Source organism: Anoplopoma fimbria, chromosome 18, assembly GCF_027596085.1.
Source record: "Anoplopoma fimbria isolate UVic2021 breed Golden Eagle Sablefish chromosome 18, Afim_UVic_2022, whole genome shotgun sequence".
In the NCBI taxonomy this organism is placed as follows: Eukaryota; Metazoa; Chordata; class Actinopteri; order Perciformes; family Anoplopomatidae; genus Anoplopoma; species Anoplopoma fimbria.
Genome location: NC_072466.1, coordinates 4,268,747 through 4,293,728, shown reverse-complemented (window position 1 = coordinate 4,293,728; position 24,982 = coordinate 4,268,747). Strand labels below are relative to the sequence as shown.

At 44.5% G+C, this 24,982-nt stretch overlaps 1 protein-coding gene across 1 annotated transcript in view; it reads left to right on the top strand.

Annotated features, from left to right (window-relative positions):
- The window catches only part of LOC129107554 (kelch-like protein 29), a 142,001-nt gene that overhangs the window by 63,167 nt on the left and 53,852 nt on the right, over window positions 1-24,982 (top strand). Inside the window, exons 5-9 of the mRNA XM_054619056.1 lie at window positions 2,103-2,129; window positions 7,096-7,271; window positions 9,413-9,525; window positions 10,105-10,251; window positions 24,509-24,707. Of these exons, the coding sequence (XP_054475031.1) occupies window positions 2,103-2,129; window positions 7,096-7,271; window positions 9,413-9,525; window positions 10,105-10,251; window positions 24,509-24,707 (662 nt within the window). The remainder of the gene's footprint in view (window positions 1-2,102; window positions 2,130-7,095; window positions 7,272-9,412; window positions 9,526-10,104; window positions 10,252-24,508; window positions 24,708-24,982) is intronic.

The following is a 24,982-nucleotide window of genomic DNA, read 5'->3' as shown; positions in this document are numbered from 1 at the left end:
AAACAAAGGACAAAACAAAAGCACATCTGAGACAGCTTACTTTCACAGGTTAACACCACCCTTCACTAATGTATTCAATTGATGTAGATCTAAGTATTCCCCGAGTATTCTGCCCTTCATACTCCATATTTTTTTGTCTTCACGGGATGTTTTGTTTCCGAGGGAGCCTGTCTGCATACTTGTGTGAGTGTGAGTGTGAGTGTGAGTGTGAGTGTGTGTGTGTGTGTGTGTGTGTGTGTGTGTGTGTGTGTGTGTGTGTGTGTGTGTGTCAGCTATAGACCTTTTTAGTGTCTCCAGATGTGTGCGTAAAGACTGGTATGTCTGACAAGTATGTCTGTTATTATCTCCTTGTTTTCCGAGGAGGGAATACCACGACTCCCTAATGTCCTCATCGTCACTTCAAAACCTTGCAGGTGTTTTCGGCTTGATTGAGAGTCCCCTGGACCCAATGTTGTTGTGTTATTTGCCGCCTTGGTGTTGTTTGTGTGTGTGTGTGGGTGTGTGTTTGTTTCTTGGGATGAAGTGGCGAGCGAAGAGCAAAGGCAAACGTGGAAGACACGCGCGCGGTCGGTCGCCGGAATGCCTTCGGGGGAAGTTAGTTTTTCCACTCTGCCCCACAGCCATGGTCGCCTCCGCCGCCGCGAGCTCATCATCATCAGAGAGCTGAGAGCTGCTTATCAGCCGCCGAGGCCTCCTCCTCGCTCACCGCAGATACGCTTGTTCCTCCTGAATGGGAAAAAATGGAGTGAGGCAGACCAGAGAGAGAACAGAGGTAGAGAAGCCACAGAGCCTCGTCTGTACCCGGGGCCACTCATCTCCATGGCGGCTACACTCTTACACACCCCATGAATTTAAAAAAAAAAAAGAGTCTTCCTTTAACCTTGACAATAGCAGAGAAGCTTTCCTGAGAGACTAAAGTGACTTTGCAAAGAACTGAAGCCCCCATGCTGGACAAACTGTCTATCAGATTGTCTCGTCTGTCTCTTCTTATCCGGGACAAAGCCAGATCATTTATGTGTATAGACATGGGGCCCCCTGAAAAAAGACACCGGGGCTCCTAGAGGAACGGGCTGAATTTCATCAAGCTCATCCTCATGCTCGCCGCTGCCTCCGTTGTCTGATTGTTCTTGTTTAATATGACAGTTTAATAGAGCAAATTCACATTAATTGGTTCATTAATTGTAAAACTACTCTGATTTATCGTCGTAACACCGTCGGTTTTCACGAGCTTATGTCCAAAATAGAAAAATCTTCTCATTTGAGCTACAGTATCTGATGAATTTGTCCTACTAATTATTCATTTGGAAGACGTCCTCTGTTTGATGTAATGCAGTCAGGTCCGTCAGCATTTATGCTAACGGGACACGCTCAAGGCATGTGGCACCTTGACTTTATGGAAATGAGAAGAGGACAGCAGCGAAAAGTTGACAAGAGAAGGACAAAAAAGTGAGCAGAAATAAATGAATGAAAAGTGAGATCAGGGACATTTAGTGCAGAGGAGGAGGAGGAGGCCATTATTTCCTCGTAGCTACGAGGCGTCTGCAGCCAGGCGGAGTGTTTGGAGCTCCGTCGGAGAGGAGCGAAGAGAGCCAAAGGCCCGTCTGTCTCTGAGTTACGGCCTCCCCCCGTGTGAAGCTCAGGTCACTCTTTCAGTGCCGCCGGAATTATGCTGAGGCTTCACGTGGCTCGCTACTGTGCACATCTTTATGAGGTCAAGTGAGAGAGAGAGAGAGCAGGAGACTTCATCTCCTTATGTACTCTACAACGCCGCCCACCCTCCCTCCTCATTCAGGAGGCATTCCCTGCCGCTCGGACCCCCTGTCAGCTCGCTATAAACAACCACGCTGTGTGTGTGTGTGTGTGTGTGTGTGTGTGTGTGTGTGTGTGTGTGTGTGTGTGTGTGTGTGTGTGTGTGTGTGTGTGTGTGTGTGTGTGTGTACAGCATGTGCTTGAAATCGGGAAGATGTGTGCAAATGTACTTGTGGCGTGCGTGTGTTTTACTGTATGTGTGCTTTAGTGTGTGTGCATGCACGTGGGATGTGAGGATTTAGTTTGTGTGTGTTATACAGGCGGGCTGCTGTTAGTCAGAGAGAAAGTAGAAGAGATGTGATACAGGAGGGTGAGGGAGGGCACATCACACTTACTTTCTACGGCCTGCCCACAGACACACACACACACACACACACACACACACACACACACACACACACACACACACACACACACACACACACACACACACAGACACCAACACACATACACTAAGCAAGTGGCTCGTTTAAGAAATTAAAAGCATAACTGACAAAGAGACGGAATTTAACAACATAGATTTGGAAATAAATTGAAATAAATGTGGAAATGTTCTTTTTCGGGTATGTTCTCCTTTGTCTCCACATTAGGAGTGAGTTTCCAAAGACATTTGAAAACAAAATCCTCCCTCTTTTCAGTTTGCTCCTCCACTGCACACCCTCACCTCAAGTATTCAGCCCCCCCCCCTCCCCGTACTGTATGTGTGCATTCAACCTGCCATCGTCTCCCATGACACCTGAAGGATGTAATGCCGCTCCGGAATGTACGCTCACGTCTGCCCCTCGCCTACACCCCCACCCAAAAACCTATTACCCTACCCTTTAAAGGGCCGATGCACAGAGCAGGGAGACAGATCATCTCTGGTAATTCCATTTTACCCCTCAGGATTTTTCCAATGAGTGTGCTCTGCAGGCATTTAATTTATGGCCACTGCATCTCCTGCACCACAGCTTAATGTAAAAAAAAAAAGCGCCAAGATTCTTTGAGCAGTCGGGACGCACGCTTCCACGCCATTTGTTTTTGCCCTCCCTTCTCCCTTCTCCCCCCTCAACCCATGAGTTCTCTATGCTTGTGAGTCTGAGAGTGTTATGGCTATGAGATGGGTAGAGAGCTGTGTTAAAGCCCATTACAGCGGCGGTGTGAACACTGCAGCTGAGCCCTGAGTGCACCATTCAGCCCGATGGGGAGACAGGACACTGTAATACTCCCCTCAAATTTCAATTAGCAACATTGTTCTATCTGGCTGTTTTTAAAGGGCCAGTTCACACAAAGTCCTCTCACTTATTGTTTAACTAGCGATATCTAGTTATGCAGAGGGTTTGGGGTTTTATTTTGTCCAAGTTTTGAGATACTTGTGTCTGTTTGATTTTCTGTTGCTACCCTTATACAACAGTACTGATCACAGCATTACAAGAACGACAACCACAGTGGTGATTTTCAGTAACAATGGGCCTCATGCAAGGACTTTTTTGTACTGTATTTATTTTTAGATCTTGTTTTTTTCAGTAAAGTTGAAACATCAAACTCGCCTAACTGCACAAACTTCCTGTAAATTGACTGCTAATTCCCTCTATAGACTCTAATGCTTCCTTTCAGATTTCATAGATGTTTAGGATAGTTTTCTGCAGCTCATCAAGGTTAAACACGTTAGCACATCCTTAACGAGCTTTAGCGCTTCTATACTCATTAGCTACTGAAGGTATACTGAATGTATACACATGTTGATTTAGCTTTTTTATGATTGTAACAGTGAACAAAGGCCTACCCGGCTTTACAGGAACACTGTTGTTCCTTAAATTCATTTTCTTCTCTCTCGATCACCATGGTGATGTGGTGGTTCACTGTTACACTGTGATCTGGAGGCTTAAGATTCTAGCTTTATCTTTTTAACCTGTTTTCTCTGCTGAAACAGTTTTGACATTTCCTTCAAGCACATATTGCAGACTCTTCTGTCTGCTTCTCTCTGAAATCACTTATTTTCTTCTTCCAAAAAACTTAGAATATTTCTTCAGGGAGTGCAGTTAGTGACAGTTTGGGCTCCCTGGCAGCAGCAGTGGGCGAGTGCACATTTTTAAAATTTAATTTTAAGCATAGTCAACCCCCCCTTAATTGTGATATAGGCTACCTGTAACACTGCATTCATATGAGTGGTTCTTGCATGAGGCCCAAGATAGTTCACAGAATGCCCTTTTAACAGTTTTGATAGGGACTGATTCTTTGACAGAAAGAAGTTTAACTGAAAACGTGGACTGAAATAAAAATCCATTGACTTCCATTGTATATGGGTGGAGGCATAGATGGGTTTCTCAAAACCTGGGCAAATTGAACTTTGGGAACAGCTAGATACCACTTAAGGTGCATGAGACCCTCTTATTGTGAGGTTAATCACTTCCAATGACCTCACAAAAGCGTGAAAGCATCGCTGGTTATATTTAAAAGCTCATTTCTAACCTATTGGCACCTGCAGATGGACGTTTTTTTATCAGGAGTTCTGTCCCTCCCATGACCACTTAGTTTGTTTTTTTTTCTCTCATGCTGGCTGCCCCCCGTGTTCACACTGGATGGACGTTTGGGCTTTTAAATTCTCCACCTGTCACTCCGTCCTTTTTGTCCTTCAGAGCGTCTGACACAAACTGGGCTTGTCCCACCAGATAGCCTTGAAATCTACCGTAACACACCTGCTGTTTTATTACCTTGGCCTCAATACCAACAAGCAAACACAAGCAAATCCCAACACTAATAGCGCTACCACATTATCTTTGTTTATTTTTATAATTTATTCCTGATTTATGTTGTGACAGAGTGTGTAAATGCAGGCCATTTTTAGCCCAGACAGCGTAGGCTTTGCATTTGAATAAGCATCTATCTTGACAGATCCTGGTAGTGTATGTACTTCCACAGAATAGATGGTCTTGTAAGACCAAGCTAAATGTATTCCTTGTAAAATTAGGTTTTTTTTAAGGTTGAAGGATGTATTAGAAAGAGAGTGTGTGTGTGTGTGTGTGTGTGTGTGTGTGTGTGTGTGTGTGTGTGTGTGTGTGTGTGTGTGTGTGCGTGTGTGTGTGTGTGTGTGTGTGTGTGTGTGTGTGTGTGTGTGCGTGTGCGAGCAGCTCCCCTCCTTCCTCTCAGCCTCTGCTCACCACCGTTTTGACAGTCTCTGCTGATTTTAAGACTTCCTCCTGAATAAGTGGTGCATTTTTCATAAACAAATTTCTTTGCCTGAGTGTGCCCATCTTTTTTTTTTCCCCTTCCCCTTCCCCTTCCTCGCCCTATCTCTCCTCCTCTGTCTCTCCTGTCCTCCCTGCCTCCCGCTTTCCACTATTTAAATTCCAGTCTGCAATCAGACGCGGTATAAATATCCACCTCTTTTTAGAAGCTCCGGGAAAAAAAAGTCATTTCCATAACATAAGTGCTCAGACAAAACAAACTGCCACTCGAGCTGGTTCCCATTGCACTAATTGAGCAGGTTGATGAGCATGCTCTTCTTTTTTTTTTTTTTTTTTTTTTTTTTTTTTTTTTTTTTTTTTAGCTCGCCCACCCCCACCCTCCTCCCCCTCCCCCTCTTTTCTTCCCAACCTCCCCTCCATCACTTTAACCCTGAACGACACTCCCCCCCCCTTCTTTCTGTCCTATACTACCTGCCCCCCACTGCAGGGCTTTGTGCAGGAAAAAAAGGGCAATAACACAATGTGGCTTTTTGCTTTGCAGGAGGAAAATGAGTAACTGCCTTGGTTTTTCCAGCCAATGTCCATCCAGAGACAAATGCCATTGTCTTTTTATTTTATTTTATTTTTTTTGGATGTCCTTCTCCCCCCTCTCACCTCCTGAGTACGCTTTAAATGACGACTAATGTCTCAGTTCATACACTACAGGCTACTGATGGTAATTGCAGCGGGGACAAAGGCTTTGTTTAGGTGTGATGGTGGATTTTTTTTTTCGGGGGTGGGCGGGGATATCTCTTATTTAAAAGACCAAGGCACAGTCATGGAACAACCCAACCCCTCCCTGAGAAGGATGGCTGCTGGCTCCCTGTGGAAGGACCGTCTCTCGCCCTGCCTCCCTTCTTTTTTGCTTCCTCCTCATCGTCTCCCCCCCACACAACAACCTCTCATCTTCACTCTAACCATTTCATCTACCTGTCTCATCTTGTTTGTTTTGCTGTCTCTGTCTCACTATAAATGCTGACTGTTTGTCACGACTTTTAGTCCAGCAAAACTGTCTCCCAACTGAAAACGACAAAACACACACACACACACACACACATAGAGAAACAGACTGAGCGTTATCTCTGAGCTACCATGAGTGACGGGAGCAAAGAGCCTCCATCCATCTTAATGTGGGCTACTTTTCATATTGTTGATGCCCATAGCCGCAGGAAGGGAGACAAAGTAGTGGGGGGCATGCGTTGGGCAGGGCTTTGATTCCATTTATTCTGCCCTTGAGTGGATTATTGTTTCACATGGGACATTAAACATGGGAGGCGAGGTGTTATTTAACGCTCTCATAACTCTCCGGGGGGATTCCTGCATGTGAACTAATCTCTGCCATTTGATCCCGGTGCAGTCGCAACGTGGCCCGGCTCTGAAAGCAGCAGCTCTCCACTCCCCCCTGCACATCTCAGGCTCTGCATTACCAAAAGGGATATCATATTCTATTTAATTTGCTCATCCAAGCACTCCCCGGCACTTCTTACATCATGCCAGTAGGAGTGGATACTTTGCTGCAGTGACATAGGCTCACGTACAGCGAACACTCTATAACCGCCATTACATTCTGTCTGAACTCGGTGTATCAACTTGTGCTGTCACTTCCTTTTCTCTCCGTTTTTCCGTCTGATCAGCTCATATGTACCCTGCCATGTATGCATGTCCACTCTCTAAAAAAACTATGCATACATGAAAACACATGTGATAAGCATGCCTGTTGGGGAAAAAAACAAAGCAATAACTTTTGTTTGCCTAATCTTTGTTCAGAGAGGACGTTTTGTTTCAGATGCAGCAATATAGTTGTAGCTCTGCTAGCCCCATAGAAAAGTAGAAACCCTCCAAAGTTCTGTTTCTATCCCTCTTCCCACTTTATGTTATCGTATTGTGTAATGATTCTCTTATTTTTCTCCCTACTCTCGTACTGGCCCAGGTGTGTTTTGGGTGTTGTGTGTAGCATACGAGTATCTGTGTCCCTATCCTCTTTTTGTTTTGTTTTGTCCCCCACCTTTTACTCTAAGTATCCCTAACTGGCCTCTCTCTGCCGTGATTGGTCGATCAGGTCATCGGGGGAGACGAGGAGCGGCGAGACGCTGGAGCTGAAGATGAGCAACATCGGCGCCGACGTGCTGGAGCAGCTGCTCGAGTTCGTCTACACGGGGTCGCTGGTCATCGACTCGGCCAACGCCAAGACGCTGCTGGAGGCCGCCAACAAGTTCCAGTTCAACACGTTCTGCAAAGTCTGCGTCTCCTTCTTAGGTAGGAATAGCTCAGAGAGAACAGGAGGTTGTGTGTGTTTAAGTGTTACATGTTTATATCAGTAAGTGTGCATGCTCATGACCTTTCCTGCTACATGCAGCCTCTACTGCCTTGTGTATTTCCATCCGTTGCCATGCTTCATCACTATGCACAGGCCTGCCTGGTGCAGAACCTAAATCTCCTCCCTGACTCTGGCACATCACGCTGCTCTTTGTCATGTTTCCAACGCGAGCAGCCGTGAGAGAATTCTGCCCGCGAGCGCTCTCAGTCGGGCACGGTGCCTCTGATCTGGTCCCAGTGGGCCAGACCAAGCACGGGGGCAGATTTATAAAAAGGTCAGGGAACAATTGTCACTTACTGTAAATGTCAAATCCTCTGGCCTGAACCATGAGAGGATGTTGGAAGAAAAAAAATAGTAAAACAGATTGATACTTAGACAAGGTGTGGAAAGTGGAGCAAAAGGAGGGGAGGGGGCTGCCAGGAGCCCCGAAGCGGTCACATGAAACGCAAATGGCATGTTTCAGATTTTAGCGGGTAACCAACCCAAAAAAGCTGCAAATGTCAGGCTTTGCATTCCATTTAATAAATTGTTTTGAGTATCGGTAACACAAGGGAAGTGCATGTTAGCAAAAAGGTCAGCGCGGGGAAAGGAGTGAAAAGAAAGTAAAAGAGAAGCAGCAGCCCACGATATTGATTTGTTTTTCTCCATTTGAGCAGAAAAAAAAGTGGGGGGTGGGATGAGGGAGAACAGGGAAGCCATTTGTAGACTTCATTGCCAGCGAGACGTCAATCCATTCTTCCTCGACAAGATTCATGGCATTTCAGCACATTAGAAGAAGGGGGAGGGAAAAAAACGGGCGCAAGCGCGTGTCCTTGAGCAAAGAGAAATTGATACTGTGTCAGATATTATTGAAGTTTGTAACAAATACACTGAGAAGAAATATCATCTGCACGACCTACTTATAACACTTTGACTTTTGTTCACACAACTACAGAGTCGAGCAAATTAAAATTTAAATAAAAGTCACGCGTTGTTTGCCTGCCGCCCCGCGAGAAATCACTCCTGTTTCGTTGCCTGAAGACTTAAAGTGAATTTGCAACATGCTCCAAATTTCATCTGTTATTAAAACATTAGCCACAACGGGAGGAGTTTTCAAATTCAATCTGATTTTGCAGGGCCATTTCGAAGCAAACTTCCATTCGACAAATTGTCTAGCTGTTCTGATTATGGGAGCATTCGAGTGAAATAGCACATCGTCTAATCAATTCACATATCAGATAACTTTTCCAACAGCCTTTAATTTGGGCCCCTAACTCCCACTTTGATGCAGCGTGAAGCCCATTTTAATTTTGTCTTTGGTTTGTCTTTTGTTGAGTTGTGATTTAGCAGATGTTAAGCGACCTTTATTGGCTGATATTTGTTTAGGAGAGACTGTGGGACTCTGTCTTCGCTGATAAGGCCCGCCGTTGCTTCCCTCTGATGGCCATTGTTTAATCAGGCCTCTCTCCGTGGCCGCTGACCCAGTTGATCCACAACGTTTGCCCGCCCGTGTTGTGCGACACACTGCCAACACTCCCCCCCACCCCACCGTTCTCTTGTGATAAATGGCGGTGTGTGTCAAAAAACTCAAATTACAGACCGACCACTTTAAATGCTGCACACTCACAGGAGATCACAGAGGGTAGCGTAAGCTTTCTCCCCGCTGGCCCGGCTGTGAGGGCGGTTTCATATATTGTCGGCCTCCTGTGCGTGTGGAGTAGACTCTGAGATCTGACAGGACTTCTTAAGAGCGGTCCGACTAATCCCAATCCCCGCTCCCTGCCATCCAACACCTCCTGCCCGGGCTGTGAGCGATCGATTCCCCTCGTTGTTTGTCCCCGGAGCTGTTTTGAGTTATTGCACTTGTTCTCCCTTAGTCTCAGGCAGATATACACTCTGATAGGCTGAGGGTCTGTGCTACTTGCTTTTTTCTTTCTCTGCTCTCTACATTTGTGATCTTTTTATGGATGTCTGAATAATGTTTTTTTTTTCTTTCTTTCTTTCTCTGTCTTAATCAAGATGCCTGTGTCTTTTGTTTCTTTATGTTTCTCCGTCTGTCTCTTCGCCTCCGCATCTCTTCGACCTTGTTTATCGACTCCAGAGAAACAGTTGACTGCGGCTAACTGTCTGGGAGTGCTGGCCATGGCTGAAGCCATGACTTGCACCGAGCTCCACAACATGGCCAAAGCTTTTGCACTGCAGAACTTCCCTGAGGTGGGTAGAGATTTAACATCTTTCCCGTCAGTCCATTCATCGACTCCTGTAGAAGCTGCACGCTAGATCAGACAGAAAAAAGGCAAATTAAACTTTCAGCAAACTGCAGTTAAATCAAATTGGAATCATGACCATAATTAACTGAATACCTATAGCAATCTATAAATTGATAATTGACAATTTCAACCTATTTGTAGACTTGTACCACAGAGGATATGAGATAATAATACTGTTGGAGCTTTTCAATAACCTGAAGCACAATAGGAATTCAAATAGATCTCTGCTCTCTTGTAGCTTAAGAAGTGGAAGAGCCACACGCAATCACAAATGATAGAAAATGTCTTTGCTTTACTTGAGGATTAAAATATATGTTTCTTCGCAGACCTCACCTTCATCTCCACAGCAGGTTTTTTTCATCCGCCATCAAAGAAGAAAATACACCACCAGTCTTTGTAGTTAACCTTCAGCTGCGACGCTGCTTCAGCTATTCGTCAAAAACTATGTACGAGGCGTCAAAGGACGTGAATGTTCACTCAGTAAAAAGTTCTATTTTGACTTGTTTATTTCATTACTATTCAGGTGGCAGGACAGGAAGAGATTATGAGCGTGTCCAAGGAGGATCTGGTGGCCTACCTGTCCAACGACAGCCTCAACACCAAAGCCGAGGAGCTGGTCTACGAGACAGTCATCAAGTGGATCAAACAAGACCCCAACTCCAGAGTGCAGGTAATAAAAGTAAAAAGAAAAATAAGAGAGAGCAGATGAGAGTGTCTGCTCTGACACCTCAGTGTACTTAACCAAAATGAGCATACATTATATGTGTATCATGAGACAAACGAAGCGAGATAAAAAGCCTTTTAACCACTGATACCGTACGTCCACGGAGCCGCATTAGCGCGCTCGTTCCATCGACCAAACCCCCGTCTGCTCGGAGGAAAAGGTACACAGCGTGAGAAACCAGTGGAGTGACTCCTCGTTCTCCCTCGGTAGTGTTCATCAACTGTGAGCTTCAGATGCAGCCTAACACAGCAGTTGTTCATAATCCCCAGGAGTGCTTTGCCCTCGGAATGTGCTCTATTCTTAGTTACACTTCATTTGTTTGCGAGACATTGTACTGCGAAAAACAAAAAAAAATATCTAACACAGACAGACGCAGTTTCTGTACGCCTAACAGGTGCTTGATTTATTCCTGGAGGCTGTTCATCATAATCAGAGGTTTTGACACTGGTACAGCGGGTCAAATTTAAACAAACGTGGAATCGATAAGCCTCAAGGTCAGAGTGTCAGCCCACATTCCTGAAAAAGGTAAATGGACTGCTCTGCAGACGGATATCAATCCAGCGGGTAAAAAAAACCTTGTCATGTGATTTTTTTTATGGATTCTGTCACAAAACCATGAATTTAAAAGCTGATGATTTTTAAGTATTTTATAGCTGTTTAAAAATTGAGGTGAGACTATTATCAGATAAATTACAGCGGTCCATCACTGGAGGAGTCACTCTTCAGGAAGAATGTCTCCTCATCCACCAGCGTGAGGAGGATCAGTCGGCTAGCACCTCTCCAATCAATGCTACTTTATCAGCATCCACCTTTATGAGCCACATACGTCAATATTAGATTTTTATTTTTTTTACATTTTGGATTAAACATTTAGCATTTATCTTCTGATACGTAGCACTCTGGGATTACGGTGAAATCCATCAGGTCTACTGAGTGTTTTGCAGCTGAGGAGTTTAAATGAATGTGTGCAACACGAAGCATAAGGACGAGCCATTGAGAGCAGATGGCGATGCTCGTTAGTTGTTCATATAGGTGTACGGAATGAGTTTTCATGACATGGAGACTGATAAATCCACTGAAATTGGAATTTGCAGGATGACGGAAAATGATGGGAAATTTGACTCGGTGGTAGTGCGAATTCACAAGGAGCCACAACAAGGCTGATGCCCAGTTTTTAGGAGAACATACGACCCCTGTCATCTGCATCGCAAACCTCCAGCCAGCTCAGTCCAGCAGACTCCTGCAATCTCACACTCTAATGGAGAGGTGCAGAGGTGACTTACTCAGATGAAGTAGAAGAAAAAGAAGAAATGGAACATTTTCCCGCTTGTCTGAACAAACCCGCCGCACTGAGACGCGACAGCCGGGTCACCCCGTCTCCGAAGAGAGGGAAGAGAGGGAAGGAGGGTTGGGAGGAGAGAAAGAAGAAGCAGAGCGAGACCGAAAGACGGAAACGGACGAGGAGTGAATGAGAAAAAGAGAAGGAGATGGTGGGAAACCGAGAAAGGGGAATGGAAAGAGAGCCCCTGTGTTCTAATCTGATATCCAACCGTTTTTGCCTCTGTGCACAGCCATGACAGCCAGGCAGGGGAGATGTGATTGAGCTCTTGGTCAAGCTCAAATCTCTTGCCCATGTGTGACCGAAAAAACAACCAGCAAGCCTCGGGAGGAGGCGAGCAGAGAGAGCACAGAGAGAGAGAGAGAGAGAGAGAGAGAGAGTAGGCTGCTTCCATCATGCCACGGGAGAACGTTATGTGGCCCTGAGGGCTGAGTTTACACGCATGGTCCAGCACCAGCTCATCATTCCCACCCTCCCTTGCCTCTGTCCACACTCCCAGTTCGGAGGCAGAGAGCAGGGGAAATCACTCCCCCAGAACCTGTGACACTTTTTAATGACATGTCAGGGCAGGATGTCACAGCACTGGCGAAAAACTCAGGCGAGGGGAGAGGACGGGGTTGGGGTTGAGCTTTAGGCCCCGAGCTAAATCTTTGTGAGCGTTTGCATTCATCTGAGCGCACACGCATATGTGTGTGTCTTTGTACATTTGTGTGTCTGTGCATGTGCTGTGGGTTGTAAGCTGCAGGCTATAGAGTGGAAAAGTGGCATATTGAAGGCGCCGGGTAAATAATATGCAATTTTCTCCCTCCGCTATGCTGTCACTAACATCCGATTGCACCAGGAAACGGGGCACGGTCATCGCTCGGAGACATTTTGGGCATTTGAGCGTTGATAATGGTTCGCTACGAGACACAGAGCCACCGAATGAGAGAAGGGAGCGGAGACAGTTTCCTTCCAATCGAGTATCATTGCAGGTGTGTCGCCCTGCAAGTGTCCATATGTATATTACTTGAGTGACTTCAAAGGAAAGGGAATCACCAAAGAATGTATTGCTGAAATAAGAAGTCAGTAGACAATAACACTGATAGTTAATCATTTTTAAAGGAATAGTTTGACATTTTTTGCGTTCATTTTGCTCTCTTGGCGTTTGTTAGATGTGAGGATTGATACTCTTCAATATAAAACCACTGACGGGTCTGTAATCTTAGCCTAGAATAAAGACTAGACTCAGTTCATGTTTCTAGTCTTTATGTTTGGTGAAAGCTAGTTATCTCCTAGCTGTAGCTTTGTATTTGTTTTGTTGATATTTAAATTTAGGGCAACACACCAAGGAAGGATGACATTTGCCCTTAGATGCTGAAGGCTGTGGATATTGTTCGGCTGCCTTCTGTGAAGGAATTTTCCTTATTTTATGTTAAACTTCCCTCGTGTAGGTTAAAGGTAACTTAAGACAGGGCTTCACAGGTCAGGTCAACTGTCTGTCTCTCTTCGCCTGCCTCACTCTATGCGCCTGATAAGGCCGAGCTGGCTCTGGCAGCCGGTAGGCCAAGGTCAGCTAGAAACCTTCTGTATTCGGTTTGGACTCAACAGGCTGGCGTCTGGTTGGAGACGCTGGATATGAGAGACTACTGAGGCTATGTTGCTGCTAGCACAGCAAAGGTAGATGTATTTCCTTGTTTAGATCTTATATCCAATAGAATCCTCACACATGCCAGGCTGATGTAGAACTAACCTTATTTGGATATAGCGGAAGTTAGCTGGTCTGGTGAGGATTAAATACTGTGCTCAAGGACACCATCTCCAGAATTGGGTAGCAGTGCGCTGTGATTCACACATGGTGTTTCCCTGTTCTCCATCCGGGTCTGCCTAAACTTATCCTGTCTCGAGGGAATTAGCTCTAAGATTTCCATCACACCTTGGGCTGACATGCCTCTTCAGTGTTGGGTGGAGGTCGGGGAATGTGCCCTTGGACTGGTTAAAACATTTTTAAAAGGGGACTGGAGAGTGTGCACCAATTATCAGGTTATCACACTGCTCAACCTTCCAGGGAAAGCTAATTCAAGGATGTTGATGAGGAGGCTCTGACCGATGTCAAACCTCAGATCCAGGAGGAGCATTGCTGATTGCTTCCTGGGTAGTTGTTGTAGTCATCTTCACTTCACCTGGTTGTCGTTAATTGGAGGAACTCAGCCCCGACACGGAGAGCAGAGGAGCTGCATGCTACAGCGTTATCGTTGTGGTACCTGGACCGTAGTCGTGCCTCCTGCTGGAGCCGACTGACACCCACTGCTACTTCCATTATTATTATTAATCACATTACTATCCCTATTTTCATAATTATAATTCTACTATAATAATTGCTGCTGTTATTATAAGTAGTCTTATTATATGAATCATTTATGTCATATACATTGAATGTGTTGTATCTCTGTTATGCTGTTCATTCTGTACACATGACATCTATTGCATTCTGTCCATCCTGGGAGAAGGATCCCTCCTCTGTCGTTCTCCCAGAGGTTTCTTCCTTTTTTCTCCCTGTTAAAGGGGTTTTTAGGGGAGTTTTTCCTGTGCCGATGTGAGGGAAGGACAGAGGATGTCGCATGTGCACAGATTGTAAAGCCCTCTGAGGCAAATTTGTAATTTGTGATTCTGGGCTATACAAAATAAACTGAATTGAATTGAATTGAATCGATGGTAATTCACACCAAAACGCTAAAAAGTACAGTTAAAAGAACCATTGACTCTGAGCTTATCAAATCTCTTGTCTTTGATAATGGTTTTAGTATCCATCCCTATTCACGAGTGAGGACACAATGGAAATGGGAGATGGACGGTTAGTTCACTGCGGCTTTAATAGTGATGCAGATGTTGTACCGCACCGTTGTGGTGAAGAGGGAGCTGAGCCTGAAGGCAAAGCTCTGATTCTCGCAGTTATCTACTTTCCGACCCTCATCTTTAGTAATGAGCTCTTGGTAGTGACCGAAAGAATGACATCGCCTTTACAAAGGGCAAAAATGAACACCCTTCGCAAGGCAGCTAGGCTCATCCTTAGAGATAGGCTGAGGAGCTCAAACATCTGGATTGAGCTCAGAGTAGAGTCGCTGCTCCTTCGTGTTGAAAGAGGCCAGCTGAGCAGGTTCAACATCTGTTCAGGATGCCTTCCGGGCGCTTTCCTTTGGAGTTTTTCCAGGTACGTCCAACTGGTAAGAAACCCCTGGATGACCCAGAACACGCTGGAGGGATTTTATATCTCACCCAGCCTGGAAACGCCTCGAGGTTCCCCAGGAAGAGCTGGAAAACCTGTGAAGCCTCATGCATACGCAACCTGGCCATGGATAAGCTGAAGTTTATGGATGGATCTTTCTATTTATCAGCCAATACAGCAATAACCACATTTCGCAAAATGTCAAACTATTCCTTTAAGTATTTTATTTAGCAATAATGTCAAAAGTCAGCTATCTCCAGCCTTTTATATATGTTTTCTTTTTTTGTATGATTGTAAATTTGATATATTTGGATTGGTCGATTTGGTCAAAGTAACATTTAAAATGTTACTTTGCACTCTCTGAAAATGGTGAAGTGACATTCTTCAGTCAGCAAACTAATAAATGAATGAGTCATTAGATGGATATAAGTTGCCGCTCTAGAACAAATGATGCGCACCTTAATGTACTCGCACCTCTAAACACCGAGACTCGTCCTTTAATGATCATAAAACAGGAACATCTGACAACTAAATCCTCCTCCACATTCAGTCTGTCACAGGTTCCATTAGCGAGAAGTGTCCTGCGTCATGTTTTTCGCTTTGAAGGTGCTGACAGGAAAGGGACCTGTCCTTTCCTTTCTCCCGGCAGTCTTTTGTGGGACGTCGCCCGACACATGGCTCCAATTATAACAGGCAGGTCTCTTGCCAAATCCCTGAATAGGACCCCCATTACGCCTCACTTGAACATATTTCATAAAGGATCCTATCTTGCCAGGTGACTCAACCTGACAAAAGAGGCTGATTAATTGGCTCTTTGGAAAAAGGCCAACTAATGTAACAGCTAAAAAGGACAGTTAATGGTGTGGTTTCATGATGATAAAAAAAAGAAGGGCCAGCCTTGCTATTAGCAAAGACCTGCTGTCCACACATCAGAAATAACAATGGCCTGCCCTGACATTTGTGGTTCCCAAGCCAAATTAATATAGTTACTACCTCATATCCGTGTACTGTAAGTTATCTGTTATTATTCTTTTTTTTAATGCATTCAACTCTGTTAATGTGCCTCCAGCTTTAATTAAGTAGAAAAAATAAAAATCCCAGAACAAATGATGCTATCATTATGTAGTCGGCGTATAAAATTATCAAAGGATAAAAAATGCTTTGAGGCTGTGTAGGGATATAAACGTTTCCCTCACTATTTTACGATTCATTTACCTTCAAAACTGCAAATGACCCTTTTGCCACAAGCGTCACTTTTAATTTAGTGATTCCCTTTTTTAGCTCCAGGTTCAAAACGGAAACTTTTCATCACCTTCCTCCCGTTAAGAGAAGGTTAATTGTGGTTTTTTTTTTTTTTTTTTTTTTTTTGGAGATGGGTTTGCTTTGTGTCACAACAATCCTCCTCGAAGAAGAAACTGAAATTGTGTAGAGTCGCGATGTACACTTTGACGAATACCAACTCCCGAGGAGACGTAGCCAGGCAATGGAGATTGATGCAGTGTGCAGTCGTTGCTTTTTCCTCTGCCTCTCGTTCTCTCCAGCACACATCAACACAGTCCTGCGCACACACACACACACACACACACACACACACACACACACACACACACACACACACACACACACACACACACACACACACACACATAAAGGGATTTACACAATATTCACAGGATGTCGCTGATCATATCCCTGTCCTGTGCTCAAAACGTTCACACAAGACTGGGAATCGCTTGTATAACGGCCCGAGTACGATGTGTGTGTTCGAGAGAGGATGGGATCTGATGCAAGCCACTGAACTCCGGACCGCCGTTCTCATCTGTGTCCCTTTGTCGTCCCAGAGCGCGCTCAGTCCTGATGTGTTCAGCCGGTTGAACCGCAGCCACTCAACCACGGCGGCCGCGAGTCCACAGCGAGTCGAGGGAATCTCATTTCCACAGGGGCTGCCCCCGTTATGAACACACAAAGGGTTGCACGAGTGATACATAGAGAACAAACAAATATTACGCTATCAGTTCAAAGGAAGGAATCTTCTGTCTTTTCCTCAAGATTCACAAGGAATAATAAAATATGCACCGCACTATATTTAACGGATGAGGGGAAATGCAGAAGTAGCTGCCGCTTGATGTCAAAGATAATTCAGTGGGTTGAGAAACAAGCCAGAAAGTTTTCTGTTAATAAACAGCGAGCAGTCATTCATACGAATATGTTTTTAATGAATGAATGAAGTCAGTCAAAAGAAAAAAAGGCCTCAGAGGAGAACACATTGCACCTGTCAGTAGTTGCTCAGGGCAGCAGTCGGCGTCTGTCGTCCGCTTCATCTCTATCCTCCTCCACCTCCTCCACCTCCCCCACTCCCCCCATCCATCCTCATGGCTGATACGCACACAAAGTCGCAAAACAACACACAGCTCAGCAAAGCATCTCTTGAACCCAAATGAAGTGCCGTTTGCGAGAGCATGTTTTACTCATCCATTATGCGTTACAGGAAGAAAAACAAAAAAAGCACACACGTGTCCGTTTTCACACACGAAGCTGCAAAGGACGCTGAGGCTGTGGTCATTTCAGATGAGTGGGTTCGTTAGCGCTGTGAGGCTAAACAAGGGCACATGCGCTATTGAACACACACTTGTGAGGCTAGGAGTGTGTGTGTGTGTGTGTGTGTGTTTTCTTTTATCATTATTCTTCATACAGAGCTGCGTTGTAAGCATCCGGTTGTTCATTTTTCCAAATAAAGCAGACGCATACTCCTATCTGCTCAGAGCAAGGCAAATAGATATGACCGTTCATGTGTCATTTACTTGTACGGCGCTGGGGCTCTGAATCATTTTACGCACACACACACACACTCACACACACACACACACACACACACACACACACGCACGCGCCCACTCACACGGGAAGGGGTGTTAGTCCTCGCTGACAGTAGTGGAATGGGAAATGCTCAGTGGACATTTGTCATCTGTGTTAGCGGATGGAGGCTTCCTGGCGGCTTCTCCGCTGCCTCTGACAGATCTGAGAGGCTACCTGTTAGACACATTATCCCTGACTTTCAGCCGGCTCAACCCATTCACACCCTCTCTCCACCTTCCTGTGTGTGTGTGTGTGTGTGTGTGTGTGTGTGTGTGTGTGTGTGTGTGTGTGTGTGTGTGTGAAGAAGAACAAAGTGTGTGTGTTTCTTTTTTGTGTGCTGGGTGTAGAGATAGAGACCATTAGAGAGGTGAAGTCGCAAGGTGTTATCTGGGTTGCATATCAGAATACCATATGGACTCCTCATAAATGATCCATGCCCAAGGAAAATGGAAGAGGGGTGGAGGAAAGTGTGTGTGGGTGGACAGGCTAAAAGCAACGTCTCCGTATGTCTACAGACTACTTTAAATGCTTTCCATATGTTCCACTTGTTGAAAAAACGCCAAACTCCCAACTAAGAATGTGAAAAGATGCCACGTTTTTTGTTTTTTTCTTGAAAGGCACAGTGGGCTATGTGTCTTTCATTTGGCACAGTAGCAATAATGATCTGCATCACTCTCTGATTTAAAAGCACACATGGATCGCTTGCACGAGTGGGCGAGGAGATGAAGATGACGGGTCACACCGTTCGTCTGGAGGGACGGAGGGAGCGTTCACTCTGCGTGCCGGTGCATGAGAGAGCGATTGCTCAAGGGGTTGTTGGAGAGGATTGGAGTCGGATGCACGCTGCATGGTCTCATGCACGCCACTCATTGGTGGAGAGAGTGCTCTCATTTACCTGGTTCGTGTTTAGCACACGCACACATATTGACAAGACAAATGTAACCCTTTTAGCACCACGTTCATACAGCATGCAGTCTTTTATCACTATGGTTTGCCAGGGACGACGCTAAAAGCCTAGCTTGTATTTGCAAGAATTAACCAAAGGAAGGTGTCACTCTGTTTGAATGTCAACTCAGCTTACCTGTTGGAATCTAGTAGAGATATATACAGTACCAGTCAAACGTTTGGACACACCTTCTCATTCAACTACTTTGAAGAATCTAAAATATAAAACATATTCTGGTTTGTTGAGCATTTGTTTGTTTACCACATAATTCCATATGTGTTCCTTCATAGTTTGGATGTCTTCAATATTAATCTACAATGTAGAAAAAGTAAAGAAAAACCATTGAATGAGAAGGTGTGTCTAAACTTTTGACTGGTACTGTATATATTGTATATACACATGTGACAATGTCCAGTTTTCAAAATAAGGTGTTAACAAGTGTACATAAAAAATACATATAAGAATAAAGGATTATATTTTGGAGAAGCTTAGATACTGAAAAATCTTGACCTATGTGAATTTAAGATTAATACTACTGCAAAGTACACAAACAAAACACTAAGTTATTTAATTTCCCACACTGGAGACTTAAGCTTTCCCCAGGTGGGAACATTTTGACAACATTAGTGTGATTCAATGAGTATATCTGCCACGAAAAGAGGAGAATATTTCATCCACAAAAATGAAGGATTAAATTAGTTTTGGCGGTTCGGGTTTTGATAGAAATAGCCAAGGTCAGACAGATGGAGAAGATGGGAGGGATGAAAAGGGCAAAACAGTTTAGAGCGGGTTGTATTTTTGTATTTTTGAACATAATATCTCAACAAAAGGGAGCGGAGTGCAGGATTATAATGGCACAGCTGTGTTGTCAAGAAGGATATGCCTTTCAAGATAAAAGTTCAACCTCCAATTCATGAATTACTTATCATTTCACTCCGTGCTGTCACTTGCGCTCTCTATAAAGGTTTTAGAGGGGAAGAGTCGACATATAAATCCATAAACTTCATTCGTGGCGTAGAGGCACAGTACAGTGTGGCCTTTAAAAGCTGTGCAAAGCAAATACAGAATGAATCCTCCCACGACTGAAGCTTACATGCACTACATTTGAATTAGATTTGCATAACGGCATGTGATTAAACCACTGATCATATCAGTTGCATCGTGTTTATTAGACAGGCACTAACCGTCCATTAGTGAGCCAGTCAGAATATTAAGTTTGCAGTGTGCAAAATTAGGAATGCAATAAAATAGCTAAAAAACACCAAATAAACTCATGTTTTGTTGAACATACAACAAAACTGTCTTCTTTGTTTCTTCTCAAAAAACACTTTATTTCGGTTGACAAAACAGAACTTTGAGTAAACAGTATCAGTAGAAAAAATCCTGCTTTAGTAATTTCAGCATCTGGCACGAATCACGACTCTTTTTATCGCGGGGTTCTGACACTTTGGATTTGAATTTGAGCAGAAAGTGTGCTACTCTCCCTCATTTCCATGCCGATATATGCGTGTGTGGGAGTCAGAGCGGGGAGCGGGGAATGGAGGTAGAGAGAGAGAGAGAGAGAGAGAGTCAGATGAAAAAGCAGTGGGAGAGATGGTGAGTTAGATAGAATTAGAGATGGAGAGGTAATTCTCTTTTTCTCCCACCCAGAAATAGAAGACTTAAAGTAGAGAAAAACAACCATGCATTACCCCTCCACTCTCCACTAAAGACCCTCAACACACACACACACACACACACACACACACACACACACACACACACACACACACACACACACACACACACACACACACACACACATACTCACATACTCAGGGGATATCCCAATCAGTTTACAGTCCAATTTAATCCACGGTTCTTTATTTAATCAGAGGTCAGCCCCAGTGACTTTACATTGTTATAATCTCATCAGCAAGGTTTACAGTCAAATCAATATTCGGACTGAATGCACCAAGCAGATTAACGACTATGACCACAAACAGAACATGATTATAATACAGGACAATCATGCATCCATCTGTCTCCTTCTACATGTGGGCGTGTGGTTTTTTTTTTGGGTTGGATATTTATGTGGTAGCGGTCCTTACCTGTTTGCAGACACCATATGCTCTCTCTTTGAGGTAGTTTTACTGCCATTTTAAAGATGTTTGGCAAGTGAAGAGAGGCAACGGCAGATGTGTGTGTGTAGATAAGACTTGCAGATGGTACAGTAGGATGCTTGTTTTTCTTTACTTCAGGTCCCACAGGTAAAGGAAAGTTAACTTGCTGTGTGTGTATATATATGTGTGTGTGTGTGTGTGTGTGTGTGTGAGTATTGATGTGGGTGTTGTTTTCAGTGTGCCATGAAAATTCCACTCACGAGAACATTTGAGCTCAAACGTTGGCTTAGTCCGTCCATCGTGGGTTGAACCCTCGACCCGATGACTTTGTACTCTGGATTCATCTTTTCTGTGAATTCTGCAAGCAGTTGGCCTCTGATCTCTCAGATGACCGATTTTGTATGCTTGCTTCTTCCTAGTCAAGGTCGTTGATATCTACCCCAGCATGCATTGTGAGGAGAGGCCTGGGAAGCCCCTTGGGACAGGTCATGAATGTGTTGGTTAGTAAAACCAGGCTGAAACCTCCGGGTCTGAAAAGTGAAGCCAATGTGGAAGAAGCCGTAAACTTGAATTCTTTCTAACGGCCTCTGGTTGCAAAAAGTCAGATTGAATAGAAGTCTATGAGAAAATGAGTCTCCTTCTCTCTTGATTTATTCCCTCAGTAAACATTGTGCACATGATTCTATGGTCTTAATCTATAGTTTTCAATACAGCATGATGTTCATTTAGTAAATTATGGCATCAGTTAGAGTAAAATAGATAATAAAGAAGAGTATGTTTTAGGGCGTGGCTACCTTGTGATTGACAGGTCGCTGACACAGCGTTGTCTGGTGTGGGAGTTGCTCACATTTTCATCATACAACTTGAACACTTTCACTGTGTTTGTTTAGTTTATGCGAGTTTATTGGGACATTTTTTGGCGATTAAAATGTCTTAATCGTTAAAAAGTTTGGTTGTATGCAGAACTCAAGGCTTCATAACTACAGACGAGTCCACAAACCAGTGGGTGATGTCATTGTGACTACGTCCACTTCTTTTATACCTTCTGTGAGATATAAACACAGATTTCTCATCTGAGCTGCTTGTTTTTGGACTGTAAAGGAGACCATGAATATTTCAATGAAAGCCACAATACACGCACACTCCACACCAGAGAAGACCGCCCGTCCACCTGCTTTTTCCAAATAGGACCTCAATCCCCCACATGCAACCCTTGGACATTGAGCACATTTATCTCTGCAGTGTCAGTGAGGGCACCACCTGTCTGGAACTGCCCCACATACAGCTTTAATTTAGCTCTGAGGGTCAGAGCGGTCAGTTGTGCACCCATTTCAGACGACCTGCAGATGCACACGTATGACCTCATGAGCCAGAACTGACTTCAAACACAAACAAAATGCCTTCCAGTTCCTCCTCAGATCGTTCTAATTTAAATGATATCCATCTAAAGAGGATTTACTTTTAAATGTGTGTTTCTAAAATGTGTCCACATCCGATTACTGGCTCTTAATGACACCATGTCATAAGACCAAAGTAGGCGAGATTGTGGCAGACCTGGAGAAAAGAAGCTTTTAATAGAAAAGCAGAGCAGTAAGCCCGAAGCTTAACTCACCTCCATTTGAGTGTGACATGACTCAGTAACTGCTGGGGCAAATCTCCCACTATGGGGCCACTTTAATTGGAATTAGTATCTTCTCCTGAGCTTGTGATTCTTCCCTTAAGAATATCTCAGGATGCTAAGTAGCTCACTTTTTTCCCCGTCTTGCTGCGTTCGAGCTGAAACGCTGGGAGCGGCCGTCTGTGTTTATGTGTGTATTGAGCTGTTTGTGTGATAAAGTGTTGGGTAAGCTGTGTACGTTCACGAAGGAGGGGGAGTAGTCCTATCTGCAGGACGGTGTTTCGCTCTGAGGATATGTCATCAGCAGATTTCCCTGAGTGCCGTGGAACCGCCACAGCCTCTCTGCCGCCCTCTCGTTTTGTCTTCACTTTTACTTTTTCTTCGCATCATCTTGTCTCCTCTTTCTCCTTTTATTCCTCATCCCCGGTCCTCAATTGTCTCCTCTCACTTATCCTACCCCCTCCTTCTCACGCCATTTTCTCCAATCGTCCACTTTGTTCCTTTTCGCCGCTGTCTTATTTCCTCCTTTTCTGGTCAGATACGCCCCAGACAATCGGTAGAAAACAAATGGGACACATGCCAGGGTAAAGGCCTCAGGTGGGAGAGCGAGAGGCTTAGGCAGAGTGTCAGCTTATTATTTGCCCTCCCCTGAATGATGTTTCTCTGAGTCTGTTGTTTTGTCGCTCTCCCCAAGCGGCACGGGCCACATCGCTCTGAGCCGAAAGGGGGTCAACGGGGTCAATCTCCATCCAGCTCTCCGTCGCTCCGTCCATGCTTGTTTACAGCTTTTACTGTCGGCGTAGATGAGACTCCCATGGGAGTACAGACGGGCACACACCCTTATACACACGCACACTTATACACACACACACACTGAAAGAAAAAAAAAAAACATTCAGCAGCAAGAGCTATAGACAAGGTTGCCATGGCAACAGTCTGTCCTACCTCTGTGGCTGAACACCTATACAGTATAAGCACACATAAGTGTATGTACACCGAGCTGTGGAACAAACATGTACACAGAGACAAATATTTGCGGTGCCATAGCTGAGGATTTTTCATCATATCGTTTTACTTTATTTAAATCTCTTAAAAGCTTAATCATCGTGCTTAAATCCTCGCCTCAAAAGACACCTTAAAGCGAAAGGTGCCAATTATGACTCGAAATTGTGTTAAATCTACTCTCTTTTTTTTTTTTTTTTTTTGCTTGATGCTAAAACCTGATGGTGCTGCAGCATCTTTGGCTCGTCTCCCGGCTTGAATAGGTCGTGATTAACCAGAACTAGGTCTTAATTTAGCTGCAGAAGAACATTAGCTGTGTGTAACATCTAATTTGGAGCCGGGGAAAAAAATAAATAAATCAGAAGCAGAAGGTGGAAGCGGTGAGATACCCCCCGCTGCCTCGTTCCAGCTCTCGCAGCGCAACCAAATGCGCATATGAAAGTGAGCTGGTGAGCGGAAAACTTTTCCAAAAATGTTATTTGCGGCTTCTTGTTTAATCGTGAATATGTTTTAATGACGGAATTAGAAGTCTGTGGAGTTTGTTTTAAGTTACGTTTGGAGAATGTACAAGAGTGAATGCACCCGTCGTGGTGCACACATAAAAAGAAACTGTTAGAAATTTCTTGTCTTTTCATCCTCGCCTGGCCATTTGGCCCTGAACAAGTATAGAAATAGAAAACTGACACATGCAGCGTGTTAAGCTGAAGCTTTGAGGGTCTGACACTGACAGTAACTGATCTAATGGTCTCGCTGCTACTACCAGGTTCTCTCACTCCAACAGCACAGGCATTTATCAAACACGATGGTTGCTTTTCCTGTCCTCCGTCTGTGTTATTATTAAAACAAACAATGTATAATGAGGTTGTGAGATAATCCCACTGTTCTTTGTGAAAGATGTGAGAGAACGTGTTTACTGACAGCGATCCACCGTGTGTTAGCGTGCTATTTGATTAATGCTTTTCATATAGAACCTCTTTGATCATCCCTGGCAGATTCACTCGCTCTTAATTAATTGAAATATCTGCAAACAGTTTTATTACGTACGCTTTTGTTTCTTTATTTGTGTTATCCACCCATCGCTCATCTTCAGCTTCTAATGGCTCTCCTCTTCTTCTCCGTCCTCCTTCCTCTTCAGACTCTGTCAGATCTGCTGGCGGTGGTGCGCCTCCCCTTCATCCACCCGTCCTACCTGCTGAACGTGGTGGACAACGAGGAGCTGATCAAGTCGTCGGAGGCGTGCCGCGATCTGGTCAACGAGGCCAAGCGCTACCACATGCTGCCCCACGCGAGGCAAGAGATGCAGACGCCCAGGACCCGACCGCGGCTCTCCGCTGGTAAACACAAAAAAAAAGCTTGTACAGATAAACTGCTGTGCATCATCTTTGGCCACACACACACTCACACACACACACACACACGCACTCACACACGCACACACACACACACACACACACACACACACACACGTATCCACTCTTCATATTTTACTGCTACAGGGTGACAGAGAGGTCAGGTCCCCACAAGGAGAGGCCGACTTGCAACTGCATTGTATTCATGTCTACCTGCATTATTTTCATGAAAAAACAAGGAAACTAGTTATGAGTCCAGA